General features: G+C 47.2%; 1 protein-coding gene across 1 annotated transcript in view; it reads right to left on the reverse strand.

The window, feature by feature from the left end:
* Positions 1-19,780, reverse strand: part of MINDY4 (MINDY lysine 48 deubiquitinase 4) — a 123,814-nt gene that overhangs the window by 49,693 nt on the left and 54,341 nt on the right. The window contains exons 6-9 of the mRNA XM_025378028.1: positions 14,686-14,744; positions 6,711-6,817; positions 4,154-4,270; positions 2,631-2,719 (exon numbers count right to left, since the gene is read on the reverse strand). Of these exons, the coding sequence (XP_025233813.1) occupies positions 2,631-2,719; positions 4,154-4,270; positions 6,711-6,817; positions 14,686-14,744 (372 nt within the window). The remainder of the gene's footprint in view (positions 1-2,630; positions 2,720-4,153; positions 4,271-6,710; positions 6,818-14,685; positions 14,745-19,780) is intronic.

A 19,780-nucleotide genomic window follows, 5' to 3' on the forward strand; every position in this document is an offset into this window, starting at 1 on the left:
AAGCCCACGTTGAAGTTCAAAAGCAACTCTGAAGGAGCACTGGGCCGAAATGAGTTGAGAGACAATCTGTTGCAAGGGCCAAGGCTTGATCCAAGCAGCTGGCGGCACCCAAGCCCCCTCTGGCAGCCTGGTGCTGACCTGCCACTACCCCAGGTCCCACCCTCCTCCTGCAAATGCTGCCCTAACCATCCCCAGTGACTTCCCCACTCCTCTCCCTGCCCACAGGCTTTGCACATCTTGTTCTCTTTACTGGAATACCAATCCGCCTCCCCTCCCTGTTTGGATAACTCATTCATTTGTCCATGTGTTTACTCAACAAAAATTCTAAGGGCCTCTTCTGTGGAGCAGGCACAGGGTTGGATGCCAGCGGCCTGGCTGTGAACCAGCTCAGGAAGGTCCCTGTTCTCATGGGGCTTGTGTTCTGGAGTGGAGTGGGCAGTAGTAGGTGGCAGCAGATGTGGACAGGCAACCACATCGATGAGCAAGAGCATCAACTGGCAGTGCATTTATTAGAGGCAGGGCCTGGGTTTATCTTAATGTGGGAGGTCCGAGGAGGCCTCCACAAAGATGTGGCCCATGTGCAATGAGAGAAGCCAGCAGGCGCAGAGCCTGAGCACAGAGCCTGAGGGCCCAGGAAGGAGTTTGAGAATATTTGCTGTGAAGGGGAAAAAAATTTGAGGGGAAATAAGAGTGTGCAAGGATGCATATGAAGGGGAATCAGGGGTTCTGTCCATCCTTCATATCTCCGTAAGATGAAAATGTCAGTCCACCAGGGAGCCCGCCCTGAGCCACTTCATGTCCAGGTGAACTCTTAGCATGTCCCCTGTAACCACCTGTTCCTGTCTGGCTCTCCTGTTCAATCGTAGGTGCCATGAGGGCACCTGTATGTGTCTTGTTCAGTCCCGTATCCCTGCTAAGGACCTGGTAAGTACACTCTGCATATTTTTTTCAGTGCAAGGAAGGAAGGAAGGGAGGTAGGTAGGTGGGTGCGTATGTGCTCAGTATCCCTGTACCCTCTGAGGGCAGCCAGGGGTTCTCACTTAGCGAAGATCTACCCAGTCAGGAGCATTCCTGAGCATACAGGACTGTGTTAAGTCCACCAAGGAGAGCTGATGGCAGGGTCTCTGCCCATGACATTCAAACCTCTCAGCCCTTTGTGGGGCTGAACTTCCAGAGCAGGCAGTGGGGCATGATCCTGTACAGACAAGAGCCACGAAGGATAGACCTGAGAGCAAAGGGGAGGGGAAGCAGGGAGAAGAACAAGGACAGGTGAGATCTTGCCACGGAAGTGTTACGTTGTTGTGCTTCTGATTAGCATCTTCACTTGGAGAGGAAATGCCTTGATTATTACTGTGCAAAACCACTGGAAAAATTGATGCCAAGCATGAAGAGCCACCTTCACTTGAACCCTATCTAAGGCAAAATCATCCATGCTGGTGAACTGTGTTTCACTGGAGTACCAAACTTGGCTGGATGGCTCTCCCAGTGAACAGAGTCTTTCCCAGGAAGGCATGGGCAATGGGCCTTGTTGTCCAGGTAACACCCAGGCTTTTCAAAAAAAGATTCTCAAATGCTTATTTCAAAGAACAAGTACCTTTCAATAAAGTTCAAGAACTGGCAAGATTAAGTATGGTTTTAAAATCCATTTAATGATTAATGTAACTTCAGGAGAATAGGGGTGCCTGCTGGGTACCAGAGGATTCTTCTGGAGTACTAGAAACATTTTCTCTTAATCTAGGCAGTGTGTTCAGGGGTGTGTGATTTTGCGATAATTCATTGAGCAGAACACACATAGTATAACTACTTTGTATATGTTATATTTTAACTAAAATTTTTTTTTTAAAAAGGCCGATTGCCAGAAGTTCTGTAGCTCCGAGGGTGACTCGGTACAAGCTGGTCACCAAGCCTGCAGGGAGGGAAAGAGAGGCAGGCCGCCTCCTCAAGGAGGCCTCGCCTTCAGCTCCACCAGTGCTCTGCCAATCCTTTCATCTTGGCACCAATGACGGTATGAGATAGGGGTTTTCTATCTGCCTCTCAACCTCATGGAGCATTTCTGGAGAGGACAGAGCTCATCTAAATCTCCCCTGTATCATTTGTGCCTGCACAGAGATGTTCCAGGAATGTGTGCTGAGTGAATGAGAATGAGCTGCTCATGTGCAAACACTTAACGTGTGAAATGAAAACTGAACGGCTGCAGGGAGTGGAAGCGATGAGTCTGTGGGGCGGCCTGGAATGTGTGGTTATGAATGTTGGCAGAGGGGAGATAGCGTGGGGAGGGAGGGGAGGCCTGGACTCAGTCAAAAGGTCAGCAGGTCGACCTGGTGGGTGGAAGGGATTCGGGCAGCTTTGCCGTCTGAAGAGAGGAAATTGGTTTCAATGTCGTTCCTGCAGCCCCTTCCCAGGTGGAGCACCACTGAGAACCCTCCTCGCTTTTAGAAACAAACACGCACAAGTCTCCTTAACACTGGTCTATGCAGGCGTTGTCAGCTAGCTGCCATTAACCTCTCCTTCCTTGACCTGCAGAAGACAGGAAATATCAGGGAACACACACGCTTCCTTGCTTGTTTTTTCTGGACACTCTAGAGAAGACTTGGGAAAATAAGATATTGCCAGAATGATCACTGACTTACCGAGCACAGTCAGCTTTGCTATCTCCTTCAAACAGGAGTTTCTGTAGGACACAGCCTTGGACAGCTGCCAGGACTCCGCAAGGACCACCCTGCAAAGAATGAGACCATTGCTGCCAGTGAGAACTGGCCTGGGGCAGAGTTTTTGGTTTCACCCAAACTCACCCCAGAACCCAAGTGATAGAGTAAAGGGGCCGTGCCTTCTGCAACAGAAGGGCCTCTGATGTGGCAACTGCTTCTACAACACATTAACCTTGGGTCACAGAGAGGGAGTGACAAGGCCCTGCGTCCACTCCTAGAGGAAGGGGCCAGTTGGCAGTGTGTCATGGGAGGAAAGTGACTCTTCATAACCAGTCAGCTGTGAAGCCAGCGACATCACCGTAGGTGCTCCATCATCTAGAGAAACGTTTCTGTGTCTACAGGTTGAGAGTGTTAATTGTCTACCCAGCCTTCAAGACCCATCCTAAAGGCCTCCTCCTCCAAGAAGCCTTTCCTGACCATCTTGGCTGGCAGCGAGCCCCTTCAGCAGTCTATGGTTATGTGAGCTCTGCGCTCTCTTCTGCCCCCCCCGTGGCCTGCTTCGGCACCACATTAGCTGTATCTTTGTCCTTTCCCACCCTGTAGTGTAGAGGCTCCTTGAGGAGCTCATCTCTGTAGGCATCATGGGGCTTAGCACAGGATCTGACTCCTGGGACACATTGGCAAAAGCTGGTGGGACTGAACAACACAAACAGACCTCATCTGGATTTAAGGATTGTCTGAACGGTAGGCTCATGAAGACCAGCTGAGTTTGGCCACAAGAGGGAGGGACAGAAGCTAGTGGTCCTGAGGCTCGACCTCAGGCAGCGTGGGGCAGGGGAGGTTCCTGGGGCTTAAGAAACTGAACCGGACCAAGCTGCTCTGCTCATCTGCTGATTATTGATCATGGGTTTAGCTTATTTTCTGCCCATGAGTCTAATGTGGAAACTGGGTATAAGCCATGTTCTAGGCCTGCAACCATCGGCCTCCGCTGGCCCAGCTTCTATTACACCCTTCTCTTCAAGCACTTGCTCCCCACACTTGATCCCTCTGCCTTTTCCTGCAGCCCCCAGACTTTCATACCGCCTCCCCTTCATTCATACTGCCACCTGCCTGGGGTGCCCTTTCTCCAGCTCTATCTGCAAAATCCTGTGAATCTCTCAATGATCAGCATAAGAAGGCCCCATCCAGCAGCCCCAAGCAGACTTAAGGCCTCCTACTGTTCTCTCCTGCTGAGGATCGCAGCACCTGCACCGCTCACAACAAGTGCTCCTTAAATCCATGTTCAATTTGAACATCTCCAAAGCAGAGGGTCTTGTTCCCCAGCTCTCGCTCCACCAGCCACATCTGAAGTGCCTGCACCAAGTGACAACTCAGCACATGCGGGGCTGGCTGGCCCAGAACAGCCCAGCTAATGTTCACAGGATTAACCAAAACTGGGAGGTACACCCGCCCCGATGCATGATGGCCCAGCAGAAAGGTCCCAAGGAAACCTAGGAGCAACCTGCCTTGTTCTGCACAATGCCGTATTTTAATGAGGCTGTGTTACTAAAGGAAAAACTCTGAAGTTTCCATTCTTCATTGAAACAGCAAAAGCTGGAACCAAACAGAAGGGTCTTTATTTCCTATAAAAAGAAGAGAGAGTTTTACTGGTTGTTTTAAAAGCAAACAACAATACAATGTTCAGTGGGCATATTCCTGCAGAAGTTGTTCTTGAATTCTAGCAGGGAAGTCCATTTTCTAGCATGGTTCACCTCTTTTCTTTTTAGTTTTCAAGCTCATTCTTCTTACATTTGAGGAAAAAGAAACTCAATCCTGAGGGTCTTTCCTCTGGAACATCTTTAAACCAAGCCGGCCTGTGCTGACATGGGCCAAAATCTTTGTAAGCTCCTTCCAGGGGCCTTGAGAAAGAGAATTTTAGATTTGCAAGGGATCTTGGAGGTCCTCTGACCCTCCACAGGCAAGACTAGGGGTTTTCAAACTCGACCTCACATTAGAACCATGTAGGATAGGAAGTTCCTAAAAACAATCTTGACGTTCAGAAAACACACCAGTCAATTAAACCCCAGTTGCTGAGGGTGAGACTCTAGTATCAGTAGTTTTAAGATTCCCTCAGGTGATTCCACAGTGCACCGGGTTTGAGAGCTGGTGCTTTAGTGCAGGGTTAGTAAACTGTGACCCACAGGTCAAATCTGCCCACACCACCTGCTTGTAAATAATGTTCTACTGGCACACAGCAAAGCCCGTTTGTTTCCATACCATCTGTGGCTGCGTTCATACCATGATGGCAAAGTTGAGTAGGTGCAGCAGAGATCACAGGGCCAGTAAAGCCAAATACACTATTGAGCCCTTTAAAGAAAACGCCTGCCAACTCCTGGTCCAGTACAACTCTCTACCATGCGTAAGAACCTCCTCTGTGATGCCGCCCATGAGTGGTCCCCCATGAACTCTGCTTGAACCACCCCAACCCCCCAGTGAAGTGGTTCCCACCACCTCTCAAGGTAGCCCTTCAACTTTTTCACAGCTGTCTTCTGCAGACTTCTGGCTGATAATGAGTTCACTGTTCATTTCCCATTAACCCACACATCACCCTCCAGAGCCCCCAAAATGGTCAATCCCTTCCCCATGGACAGGCCCTCAGACGAGAAAGGCAGCGTATCCCTGCCCACCCCCCTCATGATGGGCCCACCCTCTCTCTGCCATGGTTTTACATCTGAGGGGGTCTCTGAAGCCTTGAGTGAGTCCCAAGGCCAGCAGGTGGATTCTACAGCCACTTCCCTGCACCCCCTGTCTGGGTCAGACCTTTCCTTATTTTTCACCAGAATCAGCTCTTTTTTTCCTTTTCATTAAATATAAGGAAAAATCTCTTTGACAGAATCATTCGTCTACATGTCATCAAATGTGGGCTGGTGGCACACAGGAGAAAGGATGTGTGGATTTATCTGTCGGGGCTCAGAATGACAGCTCCCGCTAGGCACAGTGTGGTCAACAAAGCCTGGGAACCTGGACTCTGCTTTCCACAGAGGCCACGTGCCCTGGGTCCTCCTGTTCTCTCTGCAGGCCTCACTTTTTCCAGTTGCTTTTGGAAATGCTACTGCTGGGTAGTCTTTAGGAGCCTAAGGGGCCTGCCCCAAGCGTAAGTGCCCTCTGCAAAGACTCATCGTCCCATGAATGTGGTGACAAATGACAGGGCACCTCCTCCCAGGTTTGGGGCCACTTAAGCGTATCTGACCCTCTGTAGCTTCAAAAGAGAGAATGGAAGGAGAAGTGGGAGATATGAGAGAGAAGGGGAGAGGGGAGGAGAAGGGAAGGAAACGAAAGGACAAAACCTCTAGAAAAATATTTTGCTCTTTGATTTGCATGCTGAGTAAATATGTAGTAAGCAGGAAGAAAAGGAGGTCAGCTGTGTCGCTAGGAGTTTTATTTTTCCCTCCTGGATCTTGGTGAAAGGCCAGAAGAGGACAGCAGGAATGACATTCCATCCTGCAGGAGCCTCTGGCCACGGGAGTAGTGAGACCACCCTGTAGCCGAGGATGGTGAGCAACCCCAGACACCCCTGCAGAGGAGACTGCTGTGGCCAGGAACCCTCTCCGGGTCCCCTGTGACCATGGGGCCCTTTAAGTGGCCATGGAAATGCACCTGGACAGTGCTGAAGAATTGTTAACACCTCCCTGTCCTTCCCTCACTGCAACCTGGCCAGGGCTTAGGAGACCAGTACAGGAACAGCGCTGCTCTAATGGGGACAACTGGATCATTCCCATTACACCGTAACGGTACTCACAGGGACAAGATAAAGCAGCTCTATTCCCACAGTGTTTGGAGGGAACTCCTCCCTCACCTTTTGTCTTGGAGAGGGAATGAGAGCTACCAGGACTAGACTGCAGTTTTCCTGACTCTCGGTTTTCTTCTACATCACACATTTTCTTCTACATCACACCCAAATTTCCATTTCAACAATGACCAAGAGATTACAATGAGCTGGATTGGGGCAGAAACACCAAAATCACACCATCCATATCCATTCAAATCAAGATGCATTTAACCGGGGAGTCTCATTACACTTACCTTTGCTACTGAGAGGTCGATTGGCTTTGATGCTGTCTGCAGCTTAAGCACTGATGGGACTGGGGACAGAATGACCTCTTCCCTTATCAACTCATCCTCCACATCCTCTGAAAGAAAACCATGGCCATGTGAGCCGCTTGTTATGACTCACAGAGAACAGAACATGAAGTCACAGAACACCACAGACATTGCTAAGTTTGCAGAAGGTTTGAGTGAAAGGAGAGTTCCTCCCCAGTTCATTCACCTCAGCTCTGTTTTGGGGTTCCCAGACTCTCAGTGGAAGGGAAGCAACCAGATCAAGAGAGTCCATGCTCCTTGTCACAACCCTGTTCTGTTCATACCACGAGGATGTTGCCAAGTGAGACTTAGCTACTGGTCCACTAGAAAGTTCCACACATGGACATATAGTGAAACAAGTGCCCGGGGCCTAAGCCATGGAACCAGGACCAGGAAAGCCTAGCTCAGACATATTTCTTAAAAAAGGTGGGCATGACTCGAAAGATCATTCCCCTGAGGACAAAGGTGAAGAGGACAGGACTAGGAAAGAAAATGGAACCATTGCTGATAAAATAACTGTTGCAGATGATCACTATTATAACTTGCATTTATTGACTGCTTGAATTTGATCACCTTCCTCCACAACAGCCTTATGAGAAAGTAATTATTATTACCCCCACTTATAGATGAGGAAACTGAGGCTTAGAGGAGTTAAGTAACTGGCCCCAAGTCAATCAAATGGAGAGTGGCAGAGAGAGTGACTCCTAGTCACTCTGCCATCCCACTGCCCTGGACCTCCAGCAGGGAGGACATTAAGCCATATTCCAGATATTGTCATCTCATAGTGGGGCAATTGAGGCCTGGAGAGGGTCCCACCTGGGTCTCTGGTAGCACCAGCTGTGACTTCCCAGTTAGCTAAGGTCCCCTTGTCATTACACCTGCTGCCACTGCATTCACCAGAACACAGTGACAAAGGACCCAGGGAGAAACAATGCCAAGGCAACGGTGCTGGCAAGGCTGAGCTGAGTGAACTCCAGAGGGTAGCTGAGGGCTTGGCTCTGTGAACCCAGCTCCCTAGAGGGGCCTGCCAAAGGGGGCCTGTGTGGGCGGGGGTGGTATCAAAGGCCACCACTCCCAGGACACACAGCTTATATCTTATGCTGCAGCCTCCCTCCTCCCCAGGGAGAACCAGCCACAGCACAAGGAGAACTCCTAGAGACTCAGGTCACTGAACAAGCTGATAGATTCTACTGTTGGGCTGGGAAAAAAAGTCTGGAATTTAAATATGAATCTGAATTTAGATGAGAATGCTTCTGATATGGTTTGGCTCTGTGTCCCCAACCAAATTTCACCTTGTAACTCCCATAATTCCCATGTGTTATGGGAGAGACCCAGTGGGAGATAACTGAATCATGGGAGTGGGTCTTTCCTGCGCTGTTCTCGTGACAGTGAATAAGTCTCATGACATCTGATGGCTTTAAAAAACAGGAGTTTGCCTGCACAAGCTCTCTCTTTGCCTGCCGCCATCCACATAAGCTGTGACTTGCTCCTCCCTGCCTTCTGCCATGATTGTGAGGCCTCCCCAGCCACGCGAAACTGTAAGTCCAATAAACTTCTTTCTTTTGTAAATTGCCGAGTCTCAGGAATATCTTTATCAGCAGCATGAAAACAGACTAATACAGTAAATTGGTACCAGTAAAGGGGGTCGCTGCTGAAAAGATACCCAGAAATGTGGAAGTGACTTTGAAACTGAGTAACAGTTGGAGGGCTCAGAAGAAGAAAGGAAAACGTGGGAAAGTTTGGAACTTCCTAGAGACATGTTGAATGGCTTTGACAAAAATGCTGATAGTAGTATGAACAATAAGGTCTCAGATGGAGATAAGGAACTTGTTGGGAATTGGAGCAAAGGTGACTGATGTTATGTTCTGGCAAAGATATTGGCAGCATTTTGCCTCTGCCCTAGAGATTTGCGGAACTTTAAACTTCAGAGAGATGATTTAGGGTATCTGGTGGAAGAAATTTCTAAGCAGCAAAGCATTCAAGAGGTGACTTGGGTGCTGTTAAAGGCATTCAGTTTTATAAGGGAAGCAGAGCATAAAAGCTTGGAAAACTTGCAACAGAAAAGAAATTTAATAGAAAAGAAAATCCCATTTTCTGAGGAGAAATTCAAGCTGGCTGCAGAAATTTGCATAAGTAGCCAGAAGCCAAATGTTAATCCCCAAGACAATGGGGAAGATGTCTCCAGGGCATGTCAGAGGTCTTCATGGCAGGCCCTCCCATCACAGATCCAGAGGCCTAGGAGGAAAAAATGGCTTCATGGACCGGGCCCAGGGTCACTGTGCTTTGTACAGCCTAAGGACTTTGTGCCCTATGTCCCAGCCACTCTAGTGATAACTAAAAGGGGCCAATGTACAGCTCAGGCTGTGGCTTCAAAGGGTGCAAGGCCCAACCTTTGGCAGCTACCATGTGGTGTTGAGCCTGCAGGTGCACAGAAGTCAAGAGTTGAGGTTTGGGAACCTCTGCCTAGATTTCAGAGGATGTATGGAAACACCTGGATGTCCAGGCAGAAGTTTGCTACAGGGGTGGGGCCCTCATGGAGAACCTCTGCTAGGGCAGTGCAGAAAGGAAATGTGGGGGTGGAGGCCCCACAAAGAATCCCTACAGGGCACCACCTAGTGGAGCTGTGAGAAGAGGGCTACTGCCCTCCAAACCCCAGAATGGTAGATTCACCAACAGCTTGCACCATGTGCCTGGAAAAGCCACAGACACTCAACACTAGCCCATGAAAACAACTGGGAGGGAGGCTGTACCCTGAAAAGTGACAGGGGCAGAGCTGCCCAAGACCATGGGAACCCAACTCTTGCATCAGCATGACCTAGATGTGAGACATGGAGTCAAAGGAGATCACTTTGGAGCTTTAAGATTTGATGGCCCTGCTGGATTTTGGACTTGCATAGGGCCTGTGGCCCATTTGTTTTGGCCAATTTCTCCCATTTGGAACAGCTGCATATACCCAGTGCCTGTACCCCCACTCTATCTAGGAAGTAACTAACTTGCTTTTGATTTTACTGGCTCATAGGTGGAAGGGACTTGCCTTGTCTCAGATGAGACTTTAAACTGTGGACTTTTAAGTTAATGCTGAAATGAGTTAAGACTTTGGGGGATTGTTGGGAAGGCATGATTCATTTTGAAATGTGAAGACATGAGATTTTGGAGGGGCCAGGGGCAGAATGATATGGCTTGGCTCTGTATCCCCATCCAAATCTCATCTTGTAGCTCCCATAATTCCCACGTGTTGTGGGAGGGACACTGTGGGAGATAATCGAATCATGGAGGTGGGTCTTTCCTGTGCTTGTCTCCTGATAGTGAATAAGTCTCATGACATCTGATGGCTTTTAAAAACAGGAGCTTGCCTACACAGGCTCTCTCTTTGCCTGCCACCATCCACGCAAGATGTGACTTGCTCCTCCTTGCCTTCCACCATGATTGTGCGGCTTCCCCAGCAATGTGGAACTGTGAGTTCTCTATTAAACTTCTTTCCTTCGTAAATTGCCCAGTCTCAGATATGTTTTTATCAGCAGCATGAAAATGGACTAATACAGCTTCTTAGTTAGGGTCTCTGAAAAGCTACCCTATGACCATGGCCTTACATAAATAACCTAAAACAAAGACCAGATGTCTACCCAGCAACAAGAATGGGACTTAAAAACATGGTCGTGGGTAGAGAAAGTAAGAAACCAAATGAGATATATAACACAATGCTATCTATGTCAAGTAAAAATGATGCACACAAAACATTATAGATTTTGCAAGAACATACACACGAAAAAGATACAGATTAAGCATAAGAGAATGGTTGCATATGGGAAAGGAAAGTAATAAGAGTATAAGGGGTAGGGCTAAAGATAAATAAGGAAAGAAAGTTAGGAGGGAGAAAGGGAAGGAAAACGGGAAATGTAAAAGGAGGGAAAGGGGGCCAGGCGCAGTGGCTCACGCCTGTAATCCCAACACTTTGGGAGGCTGAGATGGATGGATCACCTGAGGTCAGGAGTTCAAGAGCAGCCTGGCCAACATGGCGAAACTCCATCTCTACAAAAAATACAAAAATTAGCCAGGCATGGTGGCATGGGCCTGTAGTCCCAGCTACTCAGGAGGCTGAGGCAGGAGAATCACTTGAACCTGGGAAGCAGAGGGCGGAGGGTGCAGTAAGGTAAGATGACACCACTGCACTCCAGCTTGGGCAACAGAGCAAGACTCCATCTAAAAAAATAAAATAAAATAAAATAAGGGTAGGAAGGAAGAAAGGGAAGAAGACTGATAGGCAGGCTTTGCAAAGACCAACACTGAGAATGTTCTCTGGAGGAAAAGAGATGTGTGATTAATTCCACCTTAGACATCTGAGGCCCCAAACAAAGGGGCAGGATAACCTGAGTGATTCCAGATTACTGGAGGACTGTCCCTGAAGGGTTTCTTGCAATGCCTTGAGCCAGATTGTTTCCTGGAGGCACAAAGTGATAGTATTTAAGACCATTTAGAGGTTTCTATTTAATCCGAGGTTGTCAGGGAGGGAAGCCAGGCCTGAAACATGCTCTGCCTGGGTCCCATGAAGAAAATCTGGGAATGAAGGCTGGGGGCCCAGGAAAAGCAGACCCTGATGGAGCATAGGCCAGAGTGAGCCCCTTGGAAAAGGCAAACTCCTTTGGCTTCTACAGGGAGAAACTGCCCTGAATGCAGGGAGTTGGTTCAGGACCATACAGCAGGCCTCAGGCCCAGATGTGGTGGGAACACCATGCAAGGGAAAAACAAAACACTCCAGAATGACATGTTGGCCAGGCAGACAATTTGTAATGTAAATGTCAGTGGTTTGAGAATGCTATTTTTAAGGTCCTGGTTTAAATGTCTGACTGAAAAGAAGCAAAGGATTTTGTTTCCCATACCATTCTATGTGCTTTTTGTAGGATGTATGTATGTATGTATAAAGTAATTGGATTTTATTTCAATAGGGAGTCAAAGACACCAAGGGGAATGATGTTCATAGGAAGATTCCATAGGGAGAATGGTCCACATAGCTTTTTTCTGGGAACCTGTGCAGAATTTCCTACTGACCACAAGATATCTTCTGGAAGTGCCCCAACACCAGAAACTCAGAACCCTTCCTGGCTTCAGTTTCAATAAAAGACCCCATCTCTTCCCTACCCTTCTACAAAAGCCCCAGGCTGAAACCTCTACCCTCTCTCACCCACCACGCCAGTCCAGCCTCTGGATCACTCTGCCTCCAGAATGTCTCATATTCTGTCCCCCGTTGCCTTTCTCTCTCCACTGTCACAGGAATATGTCCTTATGTTTCTATTTGCTCAGCAAGAGCATTCTTGAGCAGCCATGATGTACTAGGGATGATGTAGGACACAGGTCAGAGATGACTAAGGCCCCACCCCTTCATTCAAGCAGCTCCCTGCCAAGGGAGAGACAGAGCCCCCTGAAAAATTACAACATAACCCAGTAAGTGCTGAAAAAGGGACGAGTGCAAGGGTTTTCAGAGCAGAGAGGGAGGCAATTAATTCTGCCATAAATGCTCAGGGAAACTTCCCATAAGAGGTGATATTCGGGCAGGTACTGAAATACCCATTGGATTTCCCAGGTAACAGGGGTCTCATTACCTCTTCTCTGGACTACGCCAAGAGCCCCTCACCAGTATCCCAACATCTAAGCTTGTATCCCTAAAGTCTATTCTACACCTAAGTCCAGATATAGCCCCCAAATGCACAGCCCTAGATATCTCACTAGCACAGAATCTCTGCCCAATGACTTGCTGTACAGCTCTTTAGCACAGCACTCAAAATCATCTTGCCCAGCCCAGCCTTCACTTCAGCCTCATCTCACACTGACCCCCACACCCTCCCTGACAGGGCCATTACCTCTAGCCAATCTTTCTCACACATACACTAGGCTTTTGCCTATACGGCTCCTTCCACATCTCTATTTGGCAAGATCTTGCCCATTCTTCAGAGTCCAGACTAAATACCTACACAGTATGGAAGCTTCCAGAACTGATATGGTTTGGCTGTGTCCCCACCCAAATCTCATCTTGAATTGTAGTTCCCATCATCCCCACATGTCGTGGGAGGGACCTGACGGGAGGCAATTGAATCATGGGAGCGGTTACCCTCATGCTATTCTCATAATAGTGAGTTCTCATAAGATCTGATGGTTTATAAGGGGATTTTCCCCCTTTTGCTGGGGACTTCTCCTCCCTGCCGCCATGTGAAGGACATGTTTGCTTCCCCTTCTGCCACGATTGTAAGTTTCCTGAGGCCTCCCCAGCCCTGCTGAACTGTGAGTCAATTAAACCTCTTTCCTTTATAAATTACTCAGCTTCAAGTATGTCTTTATTAGCAGCATGAGAACAGACTAATACAGAAACCCATCACAGAACTTGGCTTATTAAAGCACTTAAGCACTGCTGGGCATCTGCTTCATGTGTTGCTATGGGAAGATACCTCTCTTCCTTTGTCCTACCTACCCCACAAGAGTTTACTGAATTGAATCAAAGTAAAATGAACTGGGGTGGAGAAGGAGTTCTGTTCCTCCAACCAAATTTGATTTTTGTTTCTGAACTGCTCAACCCCCAACACCCTGGCCCCCACAAGACTTCTCCTTCCTTTCTTCTCTTTCATGAACTCCCTCCATGACTGGGTTCCATGGTCTCCTATCCTTCACCTTCTTCTCCTTTCCTAAATCATTAGCTGAGCCATTAGCAAAGAGGAGTCGGCCTCCCTCCAGAAAACATATACACACACACTTCAAACAGCTGCTTCTGAGAATTGCTAACAGCCTTCCTTCCAGTAGAAGCTCTCTGGGTTCTGAAGACCAGGAACTGCTTTGCTTGTGTCCAAACACAAGCAGCTTTCACTGCAAAATCTTAAAGTGCAGTGGTGCACAAAAAGGGTTTGGATGCCAGCACTTCCTGACTCTATGCTGTACTCTGCACAGCCTTGCACAGAAGTCTACCCCATCTGGGGAGTTCTGAGGATCTGCTGCTTCTGGGATGAGTTATGCAGAGTAAACAAACCCCCACCTCCGCCTCCACAGCTCAGAGGCCTGCACCTTTCTTTCAACTTCATCAAAGCAAACTGTCAGACTACACATCTCACACAAGGGAGTTCTAAATAGAGGCACTGCTTTCTTCCTTCAGTTTAAAGGGGAGAGTTCAAAAGGGAGAAGAAGAGCATGTGAACAGCTCTTGTCTGCCCAAATGTTACAATAGGTAAATTGTTGGCTCCAGAAGAGAAGCAAATGTTGGCAGCACTCAAGCCTCATCCTCTCATGGTCAATCCTTGGTCTCAACATCCTCAATCTCTAGCTGCTTCTGCAAAACCCTGCAAACACATCAGTCTTTGGAGAGTAGGAAATTACAGAAAGAGAAAGAAAAAAGTTTGCTTCAAAACTGAAGAGTGGAAGGAAACGTGCTCTATCTTGATCTCAGAGAGCAGTTACACAGATATACACAGAAGTGAAGATGCAGACCACAGCACTTAAGGCTGTACACTTAATGCCTTCACTGTTTGTGTCTTATGCCTCCCTAATACACTGATAAACTTTTTAAAAGGATGGGCCTTCCCAGACAGAGCTATACTGATACTTTGAATGAGAACTGTTTTCTGGAGACCTTAGTTAACTTACTAAGGCCATTACTGAATGGCCCTAAAAAAAAATACCAAATGCAGAAAGAGCTTCTCTGGCCCCACAGTGTAGATCCAGGATTGACTGGTCTTCTTAAAAGGATGTCCCCAGGAGAGAAGGGCAAGCAGTAGAAGACATCAATCAGAGAGAGAGTAGTCTGCTCTACTCACTTGACTGGACCCACTTGCTGAGGTCAGGCAGAAGGAAACGGCCCCCCCACCACCCATCTCCCAGACAGAGCCAATGAGGACCCCTTGGGCCCTGATGGGCACAGCACAGGGGCACTCGCTGCACCTACCGAGCCGCAGGGCACCCAGCTCATCATCCTCCTTGTCAGACATCAGCAACTGATTTTTCCTGGAAAATAGAAAATATCAATGTACCAGAGGAGACTGACAGAGAAATGCAAACGGCAGAGAAGACTGTTAAGAGCGATGGACAGGCATTCAGGAGACAGGTCTCTCTAGTCTTGGCCTTGCCTCTGTGTGCCTTGAATACTCCCCCTCTCTCAGCCATAGGTTCCACATGGGATGGGACCAAATAGCCCCCATGATGCTTGTCGATTCTGTGTTCTCACAAAGAGACTCATACACCAGCCAATACAAGATGGTCAGCTCTGTAGGTTGGCATTTGCCAAGCACTGCAGATAGGCTATCTCGCCAATTTCACTGCAATACTTTTGGGAAACATACACACGCACAAACAAATCAAGTTCTTGTCATCATTGCCCAGAATCTGTTCATCTCATGTCCATGTTTTTTTGTTTGTTTGTGTCCTCTCTCCTAGCTTTCTGGTAAAGCCATCAGCAGCTATTTATAAGAAACCTCTGAAATGCACCAAGGTGTTTAAAGGAACCCTCCTATATCTTCCTGTTACTTAAAACATTGCCCTGTGATTCTGATCTGTAAATTCAGGTATGTACACACAGAGCTTTCTTAAAAGGGTGGACCCTTTAGGGGAGCATTTTCTAAAGCTCCCTTTAGATTTTTCTGTTCTCTAGCATGCATCGATCTGAACTAAAGTAAAATCATTTCTAAACAGAAGGTATTAAAAATAACAATATTACCTCACTCTCTGAAAATTCATTTACTATGTTAAAAAATGACAGCTCTTTTGAGCATGGCATTGAAATATATTTTCCTCCAACATCCTTGCAGGGTAAGATATGATTGAAGTAACAATCGTAATCTTGCCCTGGTGTACTCTATTGAATTGGTTTCCTCCTGAAGATGTATGAAGGGGCGTGAATGGAAGACCTCAGAGGACACGCAGTACCAAATCCCTGAGTACACACTTCTTCAGACTCCGGGTTTCTTTCACTGGTGCTAGAACATAGAACTCCCCCACCCCTCCTCCCAGGTAGTCCTCATCCTCCATGTGTCCTCCTGGACTCAGTCAAGTCATTTGCCTTAATTCAAAACCACAAAACCCCTCTGCCCAACACCACCAGGATTCTACAGGCATTCTTGTGGGGACTGGTGGAAGAATGAGCTGGAAAGAGGAGTTAAGGCATAGAGGGGTGGTTAGAGGGGTGTGGAAGGGGCAATCAACACTGAGGTTGTGTCAGAGCACCCCCACCCATGAAGAACTGCACTTTCATCAGGAGCCTCTTCCAGCCACACTCCTCCCACCTCCGCCTGCTCTGCAACAAAGGGCTGAGGACCTGAGTTCTACCCTGCCTATCCCATCTGTCACTGCTTCATCTGGAGATGAAGGCAAGGCATCCTCCCCTTGCTGTGCTTCAGTGTCCCTTTCTGAAAATCAAGGACCAAGGCATTGGTACTAAGCCTCTAAAATCCCCCTTGAATGATTTCAAGCAGGGAACAGCAGCAGCAAAGACATCTCTCCAACATCCTGCATTCAATAACATCTCTCTTGAACCCCCACCTCTGCTCTCTGCCTCTTCATCTCTCACCTAGATTATTTTAATAGGCTCCTAACTGGTTTCCTGACCCTTAGTGTCACCCACCCTTGTTGGCCCCCAACATTTTCACATGGCTGCCAAAGTCATCTTCCTAGAAAGCAAATCTGACCACGACACTGAAGCCTGGCTGAAATTCTTCTAAGAGTCCCCATCATCACCATCAATAATAACAATAATCACATGTATTAAAATAACAGCAAGAATGCCAATACATTCCTAAAGGCTCCTTTGACTGCTCCACACACTGTGCTAAATGCTTTGCAAGCCTCAAAAGTCATCTACTTCTCAGAAAAGCTTTATGAAGCACTTATTTCACTCAGTCTCAAAGACATTTAGTAATTTTCCTAGGGTTACACAGCAAGTAAGCGGCAGCACAGGAATTTAAACCCAGGCAGTAACTCCAAAGACAATGGCAATAACTACATTTACTGCTTCCTTATAAAAATAAAATCCAGGCCCATTAGTGTATCCTGCAAGGCTCTCCATGACCCGGCCACCTACTGCCCAGCCTCATCTCACTCTGGGCCATCACATTCCACCTGCATTTCCTCCATGCTGAACGTCTCAGCTCATGCCTCTATATCTTTTCATAAGCTGCTCATTCCATCTAGAATACTCTGGCAAACAAACTTACACTAATCCTCTAAAGCCCAAGTGGAACATCAGCTTCTTCTCAACTCCAAAGAACACATTCATTCATTTATTCACTCATTCACCCAGCATATGTGAGGCTATCTGGCAGGCCTATCTATCTCACTGCCCAGAAGAAACACATTACACAGATACGTAAAATGAACAGACATTAAATGCAATGTCGCGTGGTGTGGTAGGCTGAATAACGGCCCTCAATTATATCCACATCCTAATCCCTGGAACTTCCTTGTGAATGTTACTTTACATGGCAAAAGGGATTCTGCAAATGAGAATAAGCGAAGGATCTTTAGATGAGGAAATTATCCTACATTACCCAAATGGGACCAACGTAATTACAAGGATCCTCATCATAAAGAGGTAAAGGGAGATTTGACACAGAAGAAGAGAAGGCGATGTGAACATGGAAACAGAGATTGGAGTGATCTGCTTTGCAGACAGGAAGGAGCTACAAGCCAAGGAATCCAGGTGCGTACTAGAAGGTGAAAAGGGCAAGGAAACAAATTCTCCCCTGGATCCTCAAGAAACAACCAGCCCTGCCAACACCTTGACTCTAGCCCAGTGGAACTTCAGCCCTCCAGAACTATGAGATAATAAATTCATGGTGTTTGAGGCCACTTAGTTTGTGGTAATTTGTTATGGCAGCAATAGTAAACTAATACACGTGGTAAGAGTTACAAGCAAGGAAGAAGAAAGGACTGCAGGATTATCTTGGTCTCCTCTGGATCTCGGGTGTCCAGCATGTAGCCAGTGCTCCATAAATGGGTGCTCAGTGCCAGATGATTCTCACAGAAGCCAGGTGGCTTACACAAGGTCACATGACTTAGAAGTGCCAGAGTCAGGATTCAAACCCAGGCTGCTGGTTTCAAATGCTCTACTCTGCTCTTGCCTCGATTTTCCACATCCTTCCCCTGCTCAGAAACTTCCATGGCTTCCTGCAGACTACAGGACAAGGGCCAAATCTCCCAAGTGGTTCCCTTGGCTCCTGAAGGTAGGCAGGTGGCCATGAGCCCGCTGAGATGGTGGGAATCATGTTACCACTGGGTAGGGTACAGCTTGGCCTCTCTCTCTGGTCATAGGACTTCCACCCAGAGGGCCATCCATCAGCTACAAGAGCCCAGCTCAGATGCTTTGTGCCGGGTTCCCATAGATCTCATCACCAGAGACTTCAATTATGCTTCTATGTAGAGAATGTGCTTATTGTTCCTTTCATGTGTCTCTTTGTGGCATAAGCTTTACAAAGTTTAAAAGGTCAGTTTAAAAACATGTTCTTCCCTTTGAGTGAAACTATTCTGAACAACAATGACAAAAAGATAAATCAAGGGATTCAAAACACTTCTTCAAAGTGTGGTTGTTCAGATAACCCAGAGACATGTGTCAAAGTATGCAACTAATAAATCCATGGGGGCCAACTGGCAAACTCCACTCGCCCCTCTGCTGAGGCCTCCACCTCCCACCACAGCTCTTCTCATGCCCCCCCCGCCGCCCCCGGCCAGGGAGAGGCATGAGCCAGGTCACTGCTGGTGTTCTGGGCTCCAAGGGACCAGGACTCAATCTCTGAATAACTGAATCCTTGGCTTAGTGAAAAGAGTCACTCTCACATAATAACAGAGAAGAAGCCAGGTGTGGTGGCTCATGCCTATAGTCCCAGCATTCTGGGAGGTGGAGGCGGAGGCAGGAGGATCACTTGAGGCCAGCCTGGGCAACACATCAAGACTCTCTACAAAAAATAAAAAAATTAGTTGAGCGTGGTGTCACACACCTGTAGTCCCAGCTACTCGGGAGGCTGAAGTGGGAGGATTGCCAGAGCCCAGGAGTTTAAGGTTGTAATAAGCTATGATCATGCAAGCCACTACCTCTAAAAAATAAAAATAAATAACAAAAAAAAAATGAAAACTGAGAAGAGGAGATGCTTACTCCTCTGTGTTTGTTACTAGATTCTTGGCTAAATTAGTTATGGGTTCTAAAAGAAAGGCATCTCATGAAAATAAAGATACTGATCACTTCCTGCTATGGTTTGAATATCTGACCCCTCTAAAACTCATGTTGAAATTAAATCCCCAATGTGGCAGTATTGAGAGGTGGGGCATTCAGGAGATGATTGGGTCATGAGTGCTTTGCTCTCATGAATGGATTCATGGGTTCATAAATTAACAAGTTGTTATGGGAGTGGGATTGGTGGCTTTCTAAGAAGAGGAAGACAGACCTGAATTGGCACACTCAGCCTCCCCATCGTGTGATTCCTTGAGCTACCTCAGCACTCTGCAGAGGGCCCCCACCAGCAAGAAGGCCCTCACTAGATGTGACCTCCCATCCTCAGACTTTCCAACCTCCAGAATTGTAGGACACAAATTTTGTTTCCTTATAAACTACTCAGTTTCAGGTATTCTGTTATATGCTACAGAAAATAGACTAAGACATTTGCTATATATTTGACGAAATATCAGAACCCAGTGTCAATGGAGTTCAAATTGACCCCATTCATTTGAATTCTTCACAAGAATCTAGAATACAAGAAATTAACATAAATTTTTCCGAAGTCAGTGATACCCCAGCACACCTAACCAAAGTAATGTAAAATAATCTGACAGAGCACTTCTACAAACCAGTTCACACAAGATTCCCTGGAAGAGAGAGGTTTTTTGTTTTTTTATTTGTTTTGTAAGTCCTACTAAAATATGCTCAAAATAAAAAACTCTTAAGCACATGAAAAACGATGTACCATGAGTGAAAGCCAACAGACACAGCAAATAGGACTCCCAAAGACTCAAGATGGAGCAACAATCTTAGAGAGGCTGTACATTAGAAAGATTAGAGA

Source organism: Theropithecus gelada, chromosome 3 (genome assembly GCF_003255815.1).
Source record: "Theropithecus gelada isolate Dixy chromosome 3, Tgel_1.0, whole genome shotgun sequence".
Taxonomy (NCBI): domain Eukaryota; kingdom Metazoa; phylum Chordata; class Mammalia; order Primates; family Cercopithecidae; genus Theropithecus; species Theropithecus gelada.